Source organism: Notamacropus eugenii, chromosome 5 (assembly GCF_028372415.1).
Source record: "Notamacropus eugenii isolate mMacEug1 chromosome 5, mMacEug1.pri_v2, whole genome shotgun sequence".
NCBI classification, from domain to species: Eukaryota; Metazoa; Chordata; class Mammalia; order Diprotodontia; family Macropodidae; genus Notamacropus; species Notamacropus eugenii.
Window position 1 is genome coordinate 209,034,289 of NC_092876.1, and position 22,346 is coordinate 209,056,634.

At 37.0% G+C, this 22,346-nt stretch overlaps 1 protein-coding gene across 7 annotated transcripts in view; it reads right to left on the minus strand.

Moving 5' to 3' along the window:
* The window catches only part of CACNB4 (calcium voltage-gated channel auxiliary subunit beta 4), a 344,733-nt gene that overhangs the window by 27,061 nt on the left and 295,326 nt on the right, over positions 1-22,346 (minus strand). For all 7 annotated transcript variants that reach the window (XM_072611963.1, XM_072611964.1, XM_072611967.1 and 4 more), the window contains 2 exons: positions 18,735-18,886; positions 15,596-15,691 (listed from right to left, as the gene is read on the minus strand). In XM_072611963.1, the coding sequence (XP_072468064.1) occupies positions 15,596-15,691; positions 18,735-18,886 (248 nt within the window). The remainder of the gene's footprint in view (positions 1-15,595; positions 15,692-18,734; positions 18,887-22,346) is intronic.

The following is a 22,346-nucleotide window of genomic DNA, read 5'->3' on the forward strand; positions in this document are numbered from 1 at the left end:
AAATTATTTTGTTTTTAAAGATTAGGACACTGTACAAAATATAAAATAAATAAAAACATTTCATAATGGATCTGTGGGTCTTTTTTAAAGGTGATAATCTGCTTAATTCTTAACCCTTTAGTGGGTTTACATAGGTCAGAGGATAATACCACTTCCCAGAAGTGGAAAAGTGAAAGAACTGTTCATTTTTAGGTTGACTGGAGGGAAAGCGTTCTGTTTCCCACAACCACTACCCTGAGGAGCCATGTGCCTTCAAGGGGTGAAAACACAATTTCTTTCTTCCACCTTAATCCAACAAGACTTTATTAAGGGCATGCCAGGGACAAAAAGTTTCTTTCTGCTCTTGAGGAGGTCATGGTCTAATAGGAGAGACAAATTGAAAAGAACTATGTATAAACAAGATCCGTAAAGGATAAACTGGAGATAATTTTTAGAGGGAATGAATTAGCATTAAGGAAGATTAAGAAAGGCTTCTTTATTTTTTAATCCAAGTTCTTTATTTTATTTGTTTTCAGTGTTCGACAATCACTTCCATATATCTTAGATATTTTTCTCCTCCCTCCCCTTCATTTTCCCCTCCCTTCCCACTCTCTCCCTGAGATGGCATACAATCTTATATAGGTTCTACATGTACATTCCTATTTAATATATGTTGCATAGAAGAATTAAAATGAACGAGAGAAACCATAAAACAAAACAAAATATAATACAAAGGAAAATGGTCTGTTTCTATCTGCGATCCAATTCCATAGTTCTAAGAAAGGCTTCTTGAAAAAGAAGAAATTTAGCTAGGATTTGAAGGGAGTCAGGGAGGCTAGGAGGCAAACACAAGGAAGTTTAAAATTCCAGGTAAAACAAACAGCCAGTGACAATGTTCAGAGCTGGGAAATGGAATATTATGTGCTAGGAACAACAAGGAAGTCAGTGTCACTGGAATGCAGAGCATGTAGAAGGGAGCAATGCAGAAGAAGATTGGAAAGGTTAGGAGAGGGCCAGGTTATGACGGCTTTGAAAGTCAAAAAACAGATTTTATATTTGACCTCAAAGACAATAGAGAATCAGTAGACTTGACTGAATGGGGTAGAGGGGAGTGACGCAAAAAGACTTATACTTTTGGAAGATCACATCGAAGTCTTCATGAAGAATCACACATGACTGAAAAATGACTCAACAATAACAGTAACTAAATAAAAACAGGAAAAGGCAAAATAAATGAATATAGAAAAGAAACTCAGCTGTATCTAAGTGCTCAAGGTTGTCACATATTCACAATGGTCTCAGAGTTTTATGTTATCTCTCCTCTATTATATCTCACCCCTTTGCTTTCCCTCTTTGTTGACACAGAAAGCCAGCCTTCTGTGTTAGGGGACAGCTGCCCTCCCCCTTTTGAACTTTTGGATGTTCTTTTTGTGTATTCTCCCTGTTTCTCTCTATCCCTGAAGTTGGTCTCCCAACACTCCAGGACATGAAGAAAATGTATGCAGCAAACCAATAACTGGGAACTAGGGACCATTAAGATCCAGTTACCATAAACCCTCTTGGAAATTCAGGGCTTTCTTTTTCAAACCTCTGAGGTTTTGGAATCTCTGTGTCCCAGTTATTTTAAGTATACAGTTAAGATTGCATCTGGAATTGTTCAGTTTCCAATTCATAGGCTTTGCCACATAGTGAGCCTATGTACATTAAGTGGGTCAGAAACAATTGCTTCCGAAAGTGTTAGGTATTTCAAGTATAAAAGGTGAAATCCCCCAATTCCACTATTTATTAATGGCACAGGTCAATGGAAAATTTATAATAAGGGAGCAATATGAATGAGCATACTGGGAACTACCATGAAACTTAGAGAGCTTATATTTAACCACAACAAATCCAAGTCTCTACTTGCAGTGGGGGGTGAGGGAAGGAAGGATGACAGAAAAATCATATACCACTACAGTTACTATAATGTTTGTTAGAACCTTATGAGACTCTTTACTTTTACACAGAAGACAGTGGGTTCTCATCTTCTGGAGAGCCGTTACATAATGTCTTTTTACGTGGAAAACTATATGTCTTCTAAGAAGGTATGGAGTTGGTTTTTGATAGCAAAAGCCATCTGGTAATTAAGCCGTATTAAGCAGGATTACTTTTCATTATATATTCAACTGATCATTTACTTTTCTATTTACTCATCTGCACCTAGGCCATTTGACTTTAGGCTATTTTTTTTCTGGGAGGGAGACAAAAAACTACCACATTTGAATGTATCTGGTGGAACCAAATGTCAAATTTTAAAATGAAACTTACAAGCTTATATATTGTATGTAAATTCAGGTTATGTCTGAAACAGAGGTTGGGCATGAACCCTGCCTTCTATTGTATGAGTCAGAGTAACAATGAGAGTAGTCTTCATATTTGGCCAAACAATTCAAAAATCTGGGGTCAACTGCAGGTAATTCTATTCCAACATAAGTATTCTTAGCTGGAATTCTTGAGTCATCCATCTTTTTCCCATGGGAACATACAGCCTTTGTCCCATCACTATCTTGGACTGGCTAGACTGGAAGTCATTAGACCAAGGTTCTAAGTCCTAACTCTGCCAGTAAAAATGAGCTCTATGACATTAAGCAACCTTTAGCACCTCATTTGTAAAATGAAGGAGTTGGATGCCACAGTCTCTAAGGTTCCTTCCAGCTCTGAGATAGGATGACAGCTTTATACCTGGAAGGGACCTCAGAAGTCAGCTAGTCCAAGCCCCTCATTTTGGAGATGAAGAACAGGGACCCAGAAGGGTTAAACAACTTCCCCAAGATCACACAGGTGGTAGGTAGCATAACAAAGATTCAAATCCAGGTCCTTTGACTCCAAAGCCACTGTGCTTTCTACTCTATCATGCTGGTTCTTCAACAAAGGGACATGCAGTGACTGATTAGATCAGTAACAGTTCTTCTTAAAGGAGTCCAAATGATATCAAGATCAGAAACCACTTGAAAACAATGGGAACTGGAGCTTTGTACTAAATTAGGGACAATTTTTACTTACCACCCCTTTTGTGGCCATAAGTCAGCCTTATGCATGTCAGAATTAAAAGGCAGAATCCGCTCTTATCATTGATGCCAAACAGTATTATTGCCAGTGCCATTCATGTAATCTCAAGTTAACATGCTTTAATAATGCACCCATGTTTTAGAAGATTTTAGTTACTACATAATTTATTCATTCTCTACTTGGATCTCCAAATTATCTGGATCATTTTGCCACACAAATTTAGACCAGGAATTTCTCTAGGTCTACCTTTTGATACTACCTTTGTGACGTGGCTAAATCACTTAACTTCTCTATGCCTCATTTTCCTTATTCACAAAATGAGAGGTTAGATCAGATGACCTCTAAGATCTCTTCCAGATCTAAATACATGGCATGTTCAATGATAATGCTAACAGGATAGCAGGTTTACCGCCTGAGGAACATCTGCTTTCTAGAAGGTCATAGAATATCAACCCCCACAGCACAACCCATTATGACACTTCTCCAATTTTCTCCATGTAGGGAAAAGTGCTAAACCAGCTCTTTGGATTCCCTGGATCATGAAAAATCCATATTGTGCCTACTTACAATTAATCCAGACATACAAAGTTGTATGGTAGTCACAACTGTTTAGTTACTAGATCTTTAAGTATCAAATGCACTAAAATGTTTAAAAGTTAGTCAGTCCATAAACATTTAGTAAACATCAACTACATGCCAGGAATTATGCTAAATGCTTAAGGATACAAATATGAAAAAGGCAATTCCTGGCTAAAAGGAACTTACAATATACTTTTCTAATAGTTGTGAAGAATATCAAATATGTAAAAATAAAAACAATTTTAGCAAATTTAAACCACTGAGGGAAAAGTTAAAAATACAAGTATAGTCATGGATATATGTTATATGCTTCCATTATCCTTAAATTCCCCAATGTAAACATAATCTAATCTCAATCACATTAATTATTTCAAAAAGAAATTGTTTTACCTGTCAAAAATCAAGAGCAAGTATTATCTGTAATAGGAATAAACTAGAAGCCTTTCCAATTAGATCAAGGGTGAATGAAGCAACGAAATCTATTATCACCATTGTTATTCAATATCATACTAGAAATGTTAGCTATCATAATAAGAAAAGAAAAAGAAGTTGAAGGAATAAGAACAAAACATCACTTTTTGTAGACTATTTGAGGGCATGCCTAGAAAACCCTAGGGAATCAACTAAAAAACTTGTGTTCATTCTTCTTTTCTGAAGAAGACCATGCCATCACAGCAATGATGACATGACTTGCACTTGACTTTGTTTTGAGTAAGCGAGGGCTGTGCAAGGTCACCAGCCTCACTTCTCCTGCAGAGCCATCTGAATCCAGTGACCTGATATTCCTCAGGATGTCTGGAGATGACCCAGGATGCACTGGGGGACCTTGGCCTAAAGGGACCAAGGTCTATTCAGGTACTCACTTAGGGCAAGGGAATGCCCATTCATTGAATAGGCCCATATTGAGGCTTATGGTGACAAAGAAAATGTGAATCATGTAAGTTAAACTTCCCCTTCCTTTCCCCCTTGCTGTTTGTTACACAATTACCAGGACACCTTTGCTCATACTATTCTTGTAGAAAAGATAGAGAGATAAGGACCAGACAAGAAGGCAATTAGATGGATATATAACTTACTGAATGGCCTGACTCCAAGAATATTTATTAATAGTTCAATATTATGGCAGGAGGCTGCAATAGAGTACTCTAGAAAACTATGTTTGGTTCTATGCTATTTAACATTTTTATCAGTGATTCCATTAAATGTATAGATGGAATGCTCAGACACTACTTCCATGCCCCTGGGCAAGTCACTTAACCTTGTTTATCCTAGTTCCTTATCTATAAAATGAGGTGGAGAAAGAAATATTTGCCAAGAAAACCCCAAATGGGGTTACAAAGAGTCAGATAAGACTGAAAAATGACCAAACAACAACAACATAGATGGAATGCTCACAAAACTTTGCACAAAGATAACACAGAGCTAGGCACTAACAAATTGAATGATAGAATTAAAATTCAAAAACATCTGGACTAAAAATTAAATCTGAACTGCCTAGAATATTGGGCTGAATCTGATAAGATGAAATTCAATTGAGATAAATAAATGAGATTTTCTTGGCAAAGATACTAAAGTGGTTTGCCATTTCCTTCTTCAGCTCATTCTACGGACGATGAAATTGGGACAAAAATTGCCCAGGGTCACACAGTTAGGAAGTGTCCGAGGCCTGATTTGAACTCATGGAGATGAGTCTTCCTGATTCTAGGCTGGGTACTCTACCCACTACACCACCCAGTTGGGATTAGTCTTGTTCTATTTGGCCTTAGAGGGAAGAACCAGAAGTAATGGCTGGAAACTGCAAAGAGGCAAATTTAGATGAAATGTCAAGAAAAACTTCACTATAATTAGAGCTATCCAAAAGTGGAATGGGCTCTTGGTATGTCTCCTCCAAGTTGAAACAATGAACAACTTTAGCAAACTTGCAAGATATAAAATAAACTCACATAAATTATCAAGATTTCTCTATATTACCAACAAAACTCAACAGGAAGAGATAGAAAAAGAAATTCCATTTAAAACAACTTCAGATGCCTGCCAAGATATATCCAGGAATTATATGAACACAGTTACAAAACACATTTCACACAAAAAAGGCAAATTTAAACAACTGGAGAAATATCAGTTGCTCGTGGGTAGGCCAACCCAAAAAAGGACAATATTGTCTAAATTAATTATTCAGTTCCATAACAATAAGATTAACAAATAACTACTTTCTAGAACTAGAAAAAAAAATGAAAAATTCTCAGGAGGAACAAAAGGTCAAGCATATCAAGGAAATCAAGGGGAAAAAAAGTGAAGGAAGGTAGACCAGTAATATCAGATCTCAAACTATATTACAAAGCAGTAATCATCAAAACAATCTGGTATTGGATAAGAAAAAGAGTAGCTGATCAATGGAATAGATTAGAGACACAGTATAGAGAAGTAAATGACCACAGTAACTGTTTGATAAACCCAAAGATCCCCTCTATTGTGGTAATATCTCACTATTTGACAAAAACTGATGGGAAAACTGGAAAGCAGTCTGGCATAAAATAGGCAGAGATCAACATCTTGCACTGTTTACCAAATTAAGCTCAAAATCAGCATATGATTTAGCCATAAAGGGTGATATTAATTAAAGTAAATCTAAATTTAAATTAAGGTAAATATGGGAAAAAATAGCACTCAAATCTATGGAAAAAGGAAGAACTCATGACCAGAGATAGAGAATCAGGAGACATAAAATGAATGATGTTGATTGCATTAAATTAAAAAGTTTTTGCACAAACAAAACTAATGCAACCAAAAATAAGAAGGAAAGCAGAAATTTATAGCAAGCTTCTCTGATAAAGATTTTACTTCTCAAATAAATAGGGAACTGAGTCAAATTAAAAAAATAAAAGCCATCCTCATTTGATAAATTATCAAAGGATATGAACAGGTAGTTTTCTGAAGGAGAAATCAAAGCTATCAATAGTCATATAAAAATGATCTAAATCACCAATAATTAGAGAAATCCAAATTAAAACAATGCTAAGATATCATATCACACTCATCAGATTGGTTTACGAGACAGAAAAGGAAAATGACAAATGCTGGATGGGATCTGGAAAAATAGGTACAGTAATGCACTGCTGGTAGAGCTGTGAACTTGTCCATTAGTTTGCAAGCTTGCAAGATCCTTGATGGCAGGGACTGTCTCTTTTGCATCTTTTTGTATCCCCAACATTTAGCACAGTGGCACATAGTAGGCATTCAGTAAATTTTTATTTTGACTAGTTCTAGAGGATAATTTGGAACTATGCCCAAAGGGTTATAAAACTGTGCATACCTTTTGACTCACTAATACCACTGCTAGGTCTGTACCCCAAATATATAAAAGAAAAGGACCCAAATGTACAAAAATATTTATGGTAGTTCTTTTTGTGATAGCAAAGAATTAGAAATTGAGGGGATGCCCATCAATTGGGGAATGACTGAACAAGGTCCATATATAATTGTAATGAAATGCTATTCTGCTCGAAGGAGATAATTTTAAAAAAAGGATTGCTTTTAGAAAAACCTGGGAAGACTTATATGAACTGATGCAACAGAAAGTGAGCAGAACTAGGGGAACATTGTACACAATAATAGAATTATTGTGATCATAATCAACCTACTCTGATCCGTACAATGATCCAAGACAATTCCAAAGGACTCATGATGAAAAATGGCATTGCCCTCCAGGGAAAGAACTGATGGATTCTAACTGTAGGTTAATGTATACTCTTTTATTTTCATTTATTTCTCTTGCTTTTTCTCCCATGACATAGCTATTGTGGGAATGTTTTGCATGACTTCATATAATGGGTATCATATTTTTTCTTTCTAAAGGGATAGGGAAAAGGTAGAGGAGGGAGACAACTTTGAACTGAAAATACTGTTTAAAAATTTCAAAAAAAGAAAGTGTCTTATACAACTAATTTCTATAAATACATATTTTGACCCATGAATTATGCGAAACCTTTATGTTGGTTGAGTGGGATGGATGTGACTGCCCAAATTTCCAAGGGTTAGCCATATAAACAAAAGGAAAAATATTTCCAGATCCTAACATGTGGCAAACTCTAACAGTCACAATAATCTCTGATAAAGGCCTCATTTATCAAATATATAGAGAACTGAGTCAAATTTGTAAAGATACAAGTCATTCCCCAATTGATAAATGGTCAACGGATATGAACAGGAAGTTTTCAGACAAAGAAATAAAATATATCTGTAGTCATATGAAGAAATACTCTAAATCACTATTAACCAGAGAAATGCAAATAACTTTGAGGTACCACTTCACATCTATCAGAGTGGTTAATATGACAGAAAAGGAAAATGATATATGTTGGAGAAGATGTGGGAAAACTGGGACATTAATGCACTGCTGGCAGGTTGTGAACTGATCTGACCATTCTGGGAGAGCAATTTGGAATTATGCCAAATGGGCTATAAAACTGTACATGCCCTTTGATTCAGCAATACTACTGTTAGGTCTATATCCCAAAGACATCCAAAAAAGAGAAAAGAACCTATTTGTACAAAAATATTTATAGCAGACCTTTTTCTGGTGGCTAAAAATTGGAAATCAAAGGGATGCTCATCAACTGGGCAATGGCAAACTCAGCTGTGGTATACGATTGTAAAGGAATATTATTGTGCTTTAAGAAATGACAAGCAGGATGATTTCAGAAAAAGCTGGAAAGACATAAACTGATGCAAAATGAAGTGAGCAGAACCAGAAGAACACTGTACACAGTTATAGCAATATTATATGATAATTCTGAATGAATTAGTTATTCTCAACAAGACAGTGATCCAAGACAATCTCAAATGACTAATGATGAAATATACTATCTTCCTCTAGAGAAAGAACTGGTATTGTTTGAATACACACTGAAGCATGCTATGTTTCACTTTTTCATTTTTCCTTCCAAGTGAATTTTCTTGTACAAAATGACTAATATGGAAATGTTATACATAATTGCATGTGTATAACCTATATCTGATTGCTCACTGACTCAGGGAGAGGGGAGGGATAGAATTTGCAACTCAAAACTTTAAAGTAACATGTTAAAAATTGGGAAAAAAAATAAAGGTTAACAGAAACTGAAAAAAATTGGCTATAATTAATTGATGACTAAAATCTTTTGGTTTATAGTCATCATATAAACCTCATGATGAAGATATTTTTCATGATGAAGATATATTTAAAATATATAATTCATTTATTTTCAGTTTTCAACATTCATTTCCACAAGAATATGAATTCAAAATTTTCCCCCACCTCTCCCCACTTCCTACCCCAGGACTACATGCACCCCATTTATCCCTTCCTCTAGTCTGTCCTCCTTTCAATTACTCCCCACTTCTTACATCCTCCTCCCCTCTATTTTCCTGTAGGGTAAAATAGATTTCTATACCCCATTGCCTGTACATCTTTTTTCACAGTTAGATGCAAAAAACAATTTTTAGCATTCATTATTAAAGCTTTGAGTTCCATATTCTCTCCCTTCCTCCCTCCCATCCACCCTCATTGAGGAAGCAAGCTATTCAGTCTATGTCAAAAATATGTAGCCATGCAAGATATTTCCATAATAGATATGTTGTGAAAGACTAACCACATTTTCCTCTGTCCTATCCTGCCTTCCATTTATTCCATTCTTTCCCTTGAACTGTCCTCCCACAATAGTGTTTGCTTCTGATTATTCCTTTCCCTAATTTGCTGTCCCTTCTACTATCTTCCCTCTCCTATCCCCTTCCCCTGCCTTCCTGCAGGGTAAAATAGACTTCGTCTTCCAACTGAGTGTGTGTTATTCCATCCTTAAGCCAAATCCCATGAGAGTAGGGCTCATTTATTCCCTTTCATCTCTCCCCTCTTCCCCTCCATTGTGAGAAGTTCTTTCTTGCTTCTTTCATGTGAGATGATTTGCTACATTCTACCTCTCCTTTTCTCTTATTCCTAGTACACTGCACTCAGCAGTAAATTTTATTTTTTAGGTATTCTTCCTTCATATGCAGCTTACCCTGTGCCCTCTGTATACACACACACACACACACACACACACACACACACACACACACACACACACACCCCTACACAAATATAATATACACACACACATATATATATATACATATATATATATATATACCCTTACACACCTACATATATATGTATGTGTATGTGTGTATGTATGTATATATACATTCCCTCTAACTACTCATGAGTTACAAATATCATCTTTCCATGAAGGAATGTAAACAGTTCAACTTTAATAAGTCCCTTATGGCTTCTCTCTACTGTTTACCTTTTCATGTTTCTCTTCATTCTTGTATTTGAAAGCAAAATTTTCTATTAGCTCTGGTCTTTTCAACAAGAATGCTTGGAAGTCCTCTATTTCTATTTTTTTTCCCTCAAGTATTGTACTCGATTTTGCTGGGTAGGTGATTCTTGGTTTTAATCCTAGCTCCTTTCTCTTCTGGAATATCATGTTCTAAGCCCTTTGATTCCTTAGTGTAGAAGCTGCTAAATCTTGTGTTATCCTGACTGTATTTGCACAATACTTGAATTGTTTCTTTCTGGCTGCTTGTAATACATTCTCCTTGACTGGGAAGTCTGGAATTTGGCTATAATATTCCTAAGAGTTTTCCTTTCGGGGTCTCTTTCAAGAGGTGATTGGTGAATTCTTTCCATTTCTATTTTACCCTCTGGTTCTAAAATATCAGGGCAGTTTTCCTTGATAATTTCTTGAAAGATGATGTCTAGGCTCTTTTTTTGATCATGGATTTTCAGCTAGACCAATAATTTTTAAATTATCCCTCCTGGATCTAGTTTCCAAGTCAGTTGTTTTTCCAATGAGATATTTCACATTGTCTTCTATTTTGCTATTCTTTTGGTTTTGTTTTACAATTTCTTGATTTTTCATAAGGTCATTAGCTTCCATCTGCTTTATTCTCATTTTTAAAGAACTATTTTCTTCAGTGAGCTTGTGGATCTCCTTTTCCATTTGGTGTTTTTTCTTCAGTATTTTTGGGGTCTCCTTTAGCAAGCTCTTGACTCATTTTTCATGATTTTCTTGCATTGCTCTCATTTCTCTTTCCAACTTTTCCTTCAACTCTCTTACTTGACTTTCAGTCTTTTTTGAGCTCTTCCATGACTTGAGACCACTGCATATTTTTTTTTTGAGACTTTGAATGGAAGCATCTTAACCTTTTTAACTTCCTCCAGCTGTATGCTTTGGTTGTATGCTTAGCTCTTCCTCATTGGAAAGGATGGAAGAAAACACCTTTTCACCATAAAGTAACCTTCTATAGTCTTACTTTTTTCCCTTTTTTGGGTATTTCCCCAGCCAATTACTTGACTTTTGAATTCTTTGTCAAGTGGAGGGTATATTACCCTAGGCTTCAGAAGTTTTGTGCAGCTGTTCTCTGAGATATCTCTAGGAACCTGTAAATTCTTAGTTCCTTCAAAGTGGCAGAGTCAAAAGAGAAGTGTTTACTCCTCTCCTGGCATACACTCTGGTCTGTGAGCAACCACAAGCATTTTTTCTGTTCTGGATCTGTGAGTAGGATTCCCTCTCCATAGCTGCCACCAGCTCTGCCACACCAGCGCTCCTGCTCACCCCAGGACCAAGACCCAGATCAGCAGCTTAATTCCCCCAGGGTCTGTAGGCTGAGAGCTCCAGAAGAGGCTGCTGATACTGCAGTGACTGCCTCTGCCCTGGGGCTGAGGTCAACCTGCTCCCCTTTCACCCAGGTGAAAGAGCTTTCTCACCTGACCTTTGAAGCTGTCTTTGGAGCTTGTGGATTGAGAAATCTGGAAACTCATAACAGCTGTCCATGTCCATGATTCTGTGCCCTGAAGCCTGTTCCAGTCCTGTCTGTGCTATGCAGCCCGTGCTGGACTCAGATCTGCTCCCCCGGTGCGATAGGCCTTTCCTATCAGCCTTCCAGGCTCTCTTGGGCTGGAAATCTGTTTCACTCTGTCATTTTGTGGCTTCTGTTGCTCTAGAACTTGTTTGGAGTCATTTTTTACAGGTATTTTAAACGCTTTGGGAGGGGAACTCGAGCAGGTAGGTGCTGCTACTCTGCCATCTTGGCTCTACCCCCTAACACGGATGAAGATGTTTTATAACTATGACTGTTATCCAAGGTTCAGTTCTGTCTTCCACCTCTATGTCTTCATAAAAGGCTATCTTTCATGACTGAAACTCACTACCTCTGCATCTTAATGTTTGTTTTTAAAAACTCTACCTCTCTTCAAGGTTCAGCTCATATACTACCTCCAAATGAAAGCCTTTCTTCGTCTCATTTGTTAGTGTTCTCTTTCCCCCCACATTATAATGGTATATACTTAGCTGATTACATGTTGTATTTTCCCCAGTACTATGTAAACTACTTGAGAGTAGGGTGAGGGCAATATACTTGTACTATTAGTTAGAGAAGAGTGGCCAACCTACATCAGTGGAGGGAATTTTCAGACTGGGAGTTCCTAATATAAAATAATAGCTTGTGAGCAACAACAACAACAAAAACCCAACAATATTGAAAGTGGAAGGGACCACAAAATCCATCGAGTTCAACTTGTAACCTGAACAAAACTGCTTTCTACAATACACCCCACTAATGCCATACTGGTTGTCCAATGAAGAGAAACCTTTTACCTCCTAAAGTAGCCCATTCCACTTTTAGGCGATTCTAATTCATAGAAAATATTTCCATATATTAAGCCTAAATGTGCCTCTGTCAGTTATGGATGCTAGGAGCCTAGAAAATAAGTAGAATATTTCTTCTATATGGTAGCCCTTCAGCTACTCAAAGACAGTGACAATGGCTCCTAACCTAAGCCCACATTTCAGTTCCTTCAATCTATTCTCATATAGTGTCAAGTTAAACTTTCTTCTAAATCATGGTTGGCTTGTTTTGTTGATAAGCTGGAGAACAGGGTGGCCTACTCTCCAGATTACCAATCTCCTTCCCTAAAGGTGGCACCTAGGACTGAACAGAATTTTCCAGTTGTTTGATTAGAGCAGATTGCAGTAACTATTGCCTCCCCAGTTCTGCACACTAAGCTTCTCATTGTAGCCTATACTCACTTAATATCATCTGCTTAGATTTAGCCCAATATCCCTGAACAAGAATTCCTAACCTGGGATCCATAAACTTTTTTTTAAAAAGTATTTTAATAACTGTATTGCAATAGAATTAGCTTCCCTTGAAGTCCCATGGGCATTGTTTTATGCATTTAAAAACATAATTCTGAGAAAGGGCTGGTTTGTATATTTCACAGGACTGCCAAAGAGATCCAATGACAAAGGCTAAGAAGACCTAGACTCATTTTGTATCCTGATACCAAGCAAAATCAAGATGATCACTTGCTGGGTATGCTGAAGAGAGATTCTCATTCAAGTACAGTGTGGTTTATATGGCTCTGAGTTCTCTTACAAATCTGAGATTTGTTTTATTTTAATAATTTTTGACACCATAATCTGATATGTATTAGTTAATCTTTTGAACTTTGTGTTATCTGCAAATTTATAAGCATGACATCTGTGCCTTTACGCAGAGCACTAAAAAAATTAGAGCACAGTAAAGACGACATACAATACATACCATAGATAGAAAGCCTGGGAAGTCAGGAAAACATAGATTTAGGTACTGCTTTGGACATGTACTGGCTGTTTTACCCTGGGCAAGTCATTTAATCTGCCAGTGACACTGAGGCAACTCTTTAAGATTCTAAGCTATAGATCAGTTGATGATCTGCATTAGTAGAAGGAGTTTCATCACAAAGGAATTCCTTACACTAAAGAGATCACAACTCCGGGGGAAGAAAGACTAAAAAATAATAGTATAAAGCAAGGCACAGAAGCCTGAGGCGCTCTGCTAGAGACTTCCCAAGTTAGGACAGCGGTCAACAAACTCTGAAACTATCTAATTATACTATTGTTTAAACGAAATCTGCCCATCATCCTCATAAGAAAAAACATGAAAGGCTTTATCAAATATTCTGCCAAAATATGTCTACAAGGTGACCCTGATCTACCAGTCTAGCAACCCTGTCCAACAAGTAAATGTGATGAGCCTGGCATAACCTGTTCTTGATGTTGGCTCTTTATAATCACTGCTTCTTTTCCCAGATGTTTACTAATCATCCCTTTAATAAGAAATTCTAGAATTTCTGGAACTTGATTTGATTACATTTCATTTAGGGCTTTTCTGAATATTACCTACTTTACATGTGAGCCATGGCACTCCTACAAGATTAAAAGCATCTTGAAACCAAGACCCATCTCAGGAGGAAACAGTGACAGAAGACATCTGAGTGATAGGAGACAAAGCAGAGAGAAGAAGGAGCTCATGGCAAATGGCCTCAATTTTTTCTGTGAAATATGAGGCAAGGTTCTCAGATGAGAAGATGGGGAAAGGGAAGACATGGAAAGTTTGTAGAAGGATGAAAAGGTTTGGAAAAGCCACTGTGGAGAATGGGGTGGTAGGTTGATAAGGGAGATATAGTACAATTGTCTAGCAGCAGTGATGGGTCCAGTTAAGACTGTGCAACATAAATTTGTAGCAGCCCCAGTCAGAAGCATCGTGTGATTTTCTCTGTCTTCATTCAGTAGCACACATTTAGGAGCAAAGGCAAGGAATAGTGAGAGTGATCCAAAGTGGAGGCTTACCTGAGTGTAACTGGCAATATAATAAGGGGGGCTAGGGATTCAAGAGAGGACAATGTAGAGGTGAATTGGTTCACCAAGGGGTAAATATGGGGAGAAGAGGAGACAGTGGCTAATGCAAGGGAGATGGTCTGGGAGAGAAGTGAAAGCTTAAGAGATTGGAGGTCACAATGTCAATAAGGAGTAGAGTTTCCTAAGGGAAAGCACTTCAACAAGGAAGTGATGCATTTGTATGTAACTATCTTTGTGTGTGGCCAAGGTGGGGTGGAGGAGATGAGCTCACAGGAGATGAGCAGTTTAAGGAACTGAGTGGGTAGGGCATATGAGGGAGAGTCAATATAGGTACTGGAGTCACCTAGCATGAGGGAAGGAACTGGGGAGGAAAGACCATCAAAGCTGGGACAAGTGGGGAACTTGTCGGCATCTGTCACATAATGAGCTTTGTCTGGGGGATTAAAAACTGGCACAAAAGAATCACAATGAAAAGTTGATTTAAAAAATGGTTCTCATGCCACTTATCTGAACTCTTCTTGGATTTAGATGACAATGGGAATGATTGGGGAAAGGAAGAGAAGGGAGTGTTGCGTAGGATTCCCAAGGACAATGAGGTATGTGTTACTGTGGAAGCTGCATGTCCATCCAAGAGTATATATAGAAGGTTATCATTCTCTTGCAGCTTGGAGGAATTGAGGTGCAAAGAAACTGGCAAATATGTAGGTGGGAGGTACTGGTTTGCCAGGGCTGAGAATACATGGCAGAGGGCCAAGCTAGGCCTTCCTAACTTGCTCAGTCCTTTTTCTGGCAAACTTGTAACCATGTGGCTCTGGCCCCAGAAGGCTCTGAATTAATGTCACTGATATCCACAGGGCTCCCCTCTGCTCTACTGCACTCTGGCTTCCTACCTCTACAGGATTTAATGCCTGCCAACATTTCTTGGCAGGAGAGTTGAAAGAAAGTCAGCTGCGTTTTGCTTTTTCTTACAAGTATCTCCATTCCGCAAATCAAGTGATTTCCTTAAAAGTTAACAAAGATACTCAAGGTAGGGAAGTCAAGAGGGGATACTACATGACTCCCAGCCCAGCGGGTGCCATACTTAATTCACCCCAGACACAGATGCCTGAATGTAACTGAGATGACAAATAGACTAACCAGTAAGTGACCAATCTGTGTCTGTGCCTATCATGGCCACCACTGGGCTAATATATTTTTCAAAAACCAACTTAGGCCACAGAAAAACATATCAAATGTGGAAAAGCATGAAATGCACCAGTCAGGAATAACAAAGAAAAAAATATACTTACTGGAGGGCATTGTGCAAGTTTATCAGCTGCCACCAGTTGGACATTTAAGTGTTTACTTTGGGATTTTCCTCTAGACTTAATCAACCGTTGCAAAACCTGGTAGAAAAACACATAAATCTTAGAGTTATGGAGAAGTTTGTCAAAGATCAAAACAGAGTCAGGTCTTGTTACTTCGATTCCAAATATGACAGAAAATGAAATAACACATGAGAAATGAAGAACGATTTTGTCTACTTGGAGAGACTTCTGGTTTGTATTGCATCTGATTCTTAATCCGTTCTGAAGCCTATATTCACTGCTGACATTCCTTTTTTTTAGAGGGTGCTTTGCAAGGGTGAAAGAGCAATTGAGAAAGGAACGAATAATTGCACAACATGAACTTTAGATTGTTTCAGTTGTGGGACAGTTTTGATGGCGACTTTGCACCAGGCAATCATCTCAAATCATCTTTGTCTTAGTGGTGATAATGACTGATACATTCCAGTGGACCTCTACATTATGACTGTAAATTTAGGCAAGACAAATAGATTTTGACTCAGGTATTATGAAGTATGCAAGTGATGACATCCCTTAAGAAGGATTAAGTGGTGTTGGAACTAGAGAGACGTCTCAGTCAGGGCCTCAATGAAACGGTGTTAGGAAATTCAACAACCTATGTACATGGCTCAGCTCATTCCAACAGGACTGCTTGTTTGTTTGTACTCAGTCACAAAAAATGTTTCTGAGAAATCTTGGAAGGGATCCCACTTTTGCCAGCTGGGAAGGGAAATTGGACTGGATAAAGGACAAGAGCATTGGTCTCTAATATGTGAATCCTGGGTTAAATGTTGTCTACCTGAATTTTTAGAAAGAAAATTGTTTATCTGATTAGGAGTCATAGACAAATAAATAAACCTGTCCTCCCTAACCACCTGCCCACCGTTACCACTGTTTTGTCAGTTGGTTGCCCTTAAGTACCATGCTAGTAGGCTTGAAACAATTAGTAATGGCTGGGAGGGGGGGGGGGGTGGGGAGGGGGGAGGGAGGGGAGGGGACCCAAATCACGTAGCGCACACATGGATTTTAGAGCATATGGTTCACTACTGAAAAATATTGGATCTCTTTGGTTAAGGAATCCTTTTTATTTTTTTAAATAATAGGTGCTATCCCTGATTCCTGTGTATCTCATTAGAATTTTACAACTCTTTGGCAGCTCAGTAGAGTGATATATTTTTTCCTTGAATTAAAATATTTGCATTTTATGGTACACGTGAAAAAACTATACATCTATGATTGCAATATGAACTATAGGTAAGAACATGGAAAATGTTTTAAAAGTAGATGCATACATTAGAATCAGAATTAATAGCATGAACACTAAGAAATGTGGGAATATAATTACTAGCTTTCAACCTGGTGCTCATTGCCATAGGGTTTGGAGGTGGTACTGGAGACAGAGAATGTGTATAGATATATGTTAGGTCTCCTGAACCATGAGCTGAGGATGTGAAACCACAGACAGGATGCTATTTGACATAAAAAGTCTGTTGTGTGCAAAGTGTAGTAACATGGGAAGAATCAAGATTAGGAAGAAGCTTTTAGAAATTTGCAGATTTGGAGATTTACCGAATGAAAAGTCAAATAGGAGATGGAACAAAAAAACAGGTGCCCATATATTATATGAGATTGATATATAGACATTTTTTTTCATTTTTCAATCAGGTGAAATTTTTCTTTCACTCTAGAAGAGTGTTACAATAACATATGATTTAGCATTCCTTTTAATAACTAGAACAGATTTCCTCTTCCTTGGTGTACTATATTTGTTTTTAAAAGACATACCATCTTATTTTTGTTTTCTTTTACACTGAAGATGGTACCTTAAGTATGCCAATGTGACCCCTAAACTAAGTAATAGTTTGCATGAAGAGACAGACATTTAAACATGTACATATAATTGGGCAGAGCCTTTATAGGGCAATGGCTTTAAAACTCAGTTTTGCTAAGTTCACCTGAGCATAGTAAAATTCCACATTTGGAGAGGGTTTAACAATATTCGCTGTTGGTCATTTTCTGACTTGGGTCAGTACAATTTAAACTGCCGTATTGGAGCACATCAGGCAATCAATAAATACCCAGTGGAATAGTTATCTCTCAAATAGCCCTTTTCAGAAGTCTAATGGTCTATACCTCTAAGTTTCACACAAGAACAAAAAACAATGTCTCATTTTCTTACAATAGTATCTTTTTGTTAAAGGAGAAAGAATATCAATCCAAAAGATATAAATTTTTGACTCTAAGATTCTCCTTGTTCCTGCTAACATTTCAGATGTCATCAAAATATATGGCAAGTATGTATGGCAGTGTACTAAGATCCCTGTTGACTATGTTCCTCAATGACTTTATTAAAAATGTAAACTTGAAGTTCTGCGTACTTTCTAGAAGAAATGGTCAAATACTGTATATTTTTATTTTATAGAATTGTGAGGCACAGATTCACCTTTTTAACTATGTATTCTACCATTTGCAGAGTAAATGTAGGTCACAGAAAGATTTCTGAAGAGCTGACCAGTATCAGCACTATCTTGGAGACACCTACTCTTTCCTAGTTCTTTTTGGTAATTGATGTGTATCTTGATCTATAATTTTACCTATCATCCATCCATCCATCCATCCATCCATCCATCCATCCATCCATCCATCCATCCATCCATCCATGTATCTAATCTATCTATTCATTCATCTGTCACATTTTGGTATAGATATTATTATATCTAAGACCAATACCATTGTTTTGCTGATATCCCTAGGTACCTAAACTTACACATTCAGTGGGTTTTCAATATATAATCACTAACTATATCGGGAAATAATAAATCCTCTTTGCCCATAAGAAATTCTGGGAAGAGTTTATTGCTAAAGAAAATTTTTTTTCTCCAATATCAGTAGTTTTAAACTTTTGCATATTGCTCCTCCCCCTGGCAGTCTGATGAAGCCTATAAACCCTTTTCAGTATTTTAAATGCATAAAATAACATACATTGTACTGCAAAGGGAATCAACTAGATTGAAATGTGATTATCAAAAATATTTTTTAAAAAATATGTTTACAGACTTCAGGCTACAAACCTTTGTCCTAGATAAAGAAGTTATCTAATTACCTTTGGAGATGAAACTTTAACATGGACAATAATTGGTGCTAAGGAAGTCTTTATAAGTTGTGCTGGGTGGTTGATAGTATCTGCATCAAGGACAACCAGTTGCAAGGATCTTGCCAACTCAAAGATTCTTTCAATTTCACTTTGTACTTCAGCTAAGAAGAGAAACAGAAACAACAGGTTAAAGCCATTCCCATCTATGAGTTCTTACTTTCAGTAGAACCATTTTCAACTAGTCCGTTTGACAACAATATATGCTATGGTATTTTACTCTTTTCCTATCTGTTCATTATTTTACAACTCATTTAACAGGTTTATTACCATATGAGAGGAAATAATATGTAAATGGAGGTAAAATGGATAGCAGAAGGAATAATGGATTAGAAGTCAGAGATCAGGGTTCAACTACTCATACTTCCTCAAGCCATAGTTTCTTTTTTTTTTTTTTAAAGTTTAATGGTATTTTATTTTTTCCTCCAGTTACATGTCAAGAAAATTTTTATCATTCATTTTTACAAGATTTTGAGTTCTGGATTTTTCTCCCTTCCTCCCTTCTTCCCCTCCCCTCTTCTGAAAAATGGTAAGTAGTTTGATATAGTTTATACATGTTCTATCATGTAAAAAATATTTCCATATTAGTCACATTTGTGAAAAAAGAAACATATATAAAAGGAAAAAAACACTAAAGAGAATAAAGTAAGTAAAAAAAAATGCTTCAATCTGCATTCAGAGTCCATCAGTTCTTTAGCTGGATATGGATAGCTTTTTCCTTTGTGAGTCTTTGTACTTGTCTTGAAGCATCCTATTGCTAAGAAGAGCTGAGTCATTTACAGCTGATCATCACACAATGTTGCTGATAGTGTATACATTGTTTTTCTGGTTCTGCTCACTTCACTTTGCATCGGTACGTACAAGTACTGATGCAAATCAATACAGCATTTTCTGATATCTGCCTGTTCATCATTTCTTATGACATAATACTATTCCAGTACATTCATATACCACAGCTTGTTTAGCTATTCCCAAACTGATGGGCATCCCCTCAATTTCCAATATTTTGCCACCATGAAAAGGGCTGCTGTTTACATTTTTGCACATGTAGGTCCTTTTTTTAAGTTCTCTTTGGGAAATGGACTTAGTATGCCCTTTGGGTATAGTTCCAAATTGCTCTGCAGAATGGTTGGATCAGTTCACAATTCCAACAACAGTGCATTGGTGTCCCAATTTTCCTACATCCTCTCTAACATTTATCATTTCCATTTTTTGTCATATTAGTCAATCTGATAGGTGTGAGGTGGTATCTCAGAGTTGTTTTAATTTGCATTTCTCTAGTCAAAAGTGTTTTAGAGTATCTTCTCACATGCCTACAGATAGCTGCAATTTCTTCATTTGAAAACTGCCTGTTCATATCTTTTGACAATTTATCATTTGGGGAATAAGCCTCAGTTTCTTAAATCTGTAAAATGGGAGATTGGGATAAATGGTTTCTAAGGTTACTTGTAGCTCTAAGTCTATGATTTCAAATCTAGTCAAGTGAAAAACTTGATTATTTTTCAGATAACTACATCTGTAATGTAGGCATTGATAAAGAATCCAGACTTTTAGATTGTAAACTCTGAGAGCCGACTGACTTCTGTCTCTTTTTGTATCCCTAGCACTTAGCACAGTGCTTGATACATGGTGGGTGTTTAGGAAATGTTTGATTTATTGATTGATATTTCTCAAAAACAGTAAAACTGACTTTATAAATGAACAACATGGCTTTATCTGAAATAAAGATTTGGCAGAGCATTTTATATTTCCCATTCTACTTTGTATTGTATTTGTGTACATTTCATTGTGCCCTTTCTAAGAAATAAGCTCTTTGAGAAGTCACACCCTGTCTTATTAATCTAGATGATACATTAAAAAGAGTGTTGGATTTGGAGTCAGGAAGATCTGGGACTGAATCCTGCTTCATTCACACTAGCTGTGTGACCTTAGGCAAGTTACATAGCCTCTATTGGCCTCAGTTTCCTCATCCATAAAATGAAGATAATAATAATACCTGTCTCAAGGTTGCTGCAAGGATCAAAAGAGATGATATTTGTAAAGCAATTTTGCAAAACTTAAAGTACTATCCCAATGCTAGCTATTATTGTTGTTATCTTTCCATTTTCCATGGCACCTAGCACAATGTGTTACACTTCAAAGATATTAAATGAATAAAGACGTGAACGGGCTATGTCTATACTACAGGTCACTGGATATTAAATTTTCAGAATGTTTAGCTCCAAGTGTGACCTAATAACTCTGCTCCTCACCCCCTCCCAAATCCGCAATATAGAAATACTAAGCTGATAGTATCTTCATACAAAATATCTAGCATATAGTTGATCTTAAACCAAAATTTTTTTTCCTTTTTTCCCCTCTTTACTATATCTAGCCTGGAAGTTCAGTTATCACATCTAGACCCAATCCCACTACTGATCAGCCAGAGTGCTTTGTGGCAGCCTTGGTGGCCCCTGCTCCTTGGATAGCCTGCTGGCGCCCCATGGTCCTGGCAGCTCACCATATTGGTGCTGGACTCAGTGTGGACACTCAATCAGTTTTAGCCCACTTCAGCTCAGAACTCCAGAGCTCAAGAGATCACCAGCCTTGGTCTCCTTTAGTAACAGAAAGTACAGACACGTACCACCATACTCAGCTGAGTATTTCAGTGGTGAAATATTATCTGGTAAATCTGGAATCAGATCTGCTTATATAGTGCATATACATAGTCAACATCAATTTAAAATTCTTATGAGGAAAAAAATGTGATGTTGATATGAAGGTGATGCATCCAATTCCCCTCATTTTACAGATAGGGTTCAAAGAAATGAAGTGATTGATCACTGGGTCACATAGCTAGTAAGTGTCTGAAGTGGAATTGTCATCCACACCTTTCTGATTCTGAGTCCAGTGCTCCCACTACTATACCACAATGTCTTTCACAATACTTCCCTTAAATGGGGTTTAGATCAAATTTTTTAAAATACTTTTTTATATTGCCAGTGTAGATGATAAACTTGGGTCATCTCCAGAAAGAAAAATCTGACACTAGTCTTTTTCTTTAGCATATTTTAAGTATGGGCACTCATAAGTAGTCATGGATATGCTACAGAGTAAGAGATCACTCTTTAAAAAAAGATAAATTAGGAAATAAAACTATTCTTTGTTCTACATGTTAGCTTTAGGGTATGTGTACTTGTTTCCCACTTACTGTTTGCATGATACCCCTACTGGCTTACTCAGGTATGACAGGTGATTAGGACTATATTAGAATAAGTCTGATTTTCTACAAATTGTATTGATTTTAAGGTATAAATTCTGATACAGCCTTATGTGAAGCAACCAAAAGGAAGGACCATAAGCTGAATCTGTTGCCAAAAATTGTATATTTGCTAAGTAGAGTGGCTTCCACAGAGGCACTCCTGTGTAAACAATGCAGTGATGCATGAACCTTATTTACTCAGTGCATGAAAGGTATAATGACTAGCTTTTATATAGTGCTCTAAGACTTACAAAGCACTTTACATATCTTATCTCACTTGCTCCTCAAAACAACCCTATGAGGTAGGTGATACTGTTATCCCC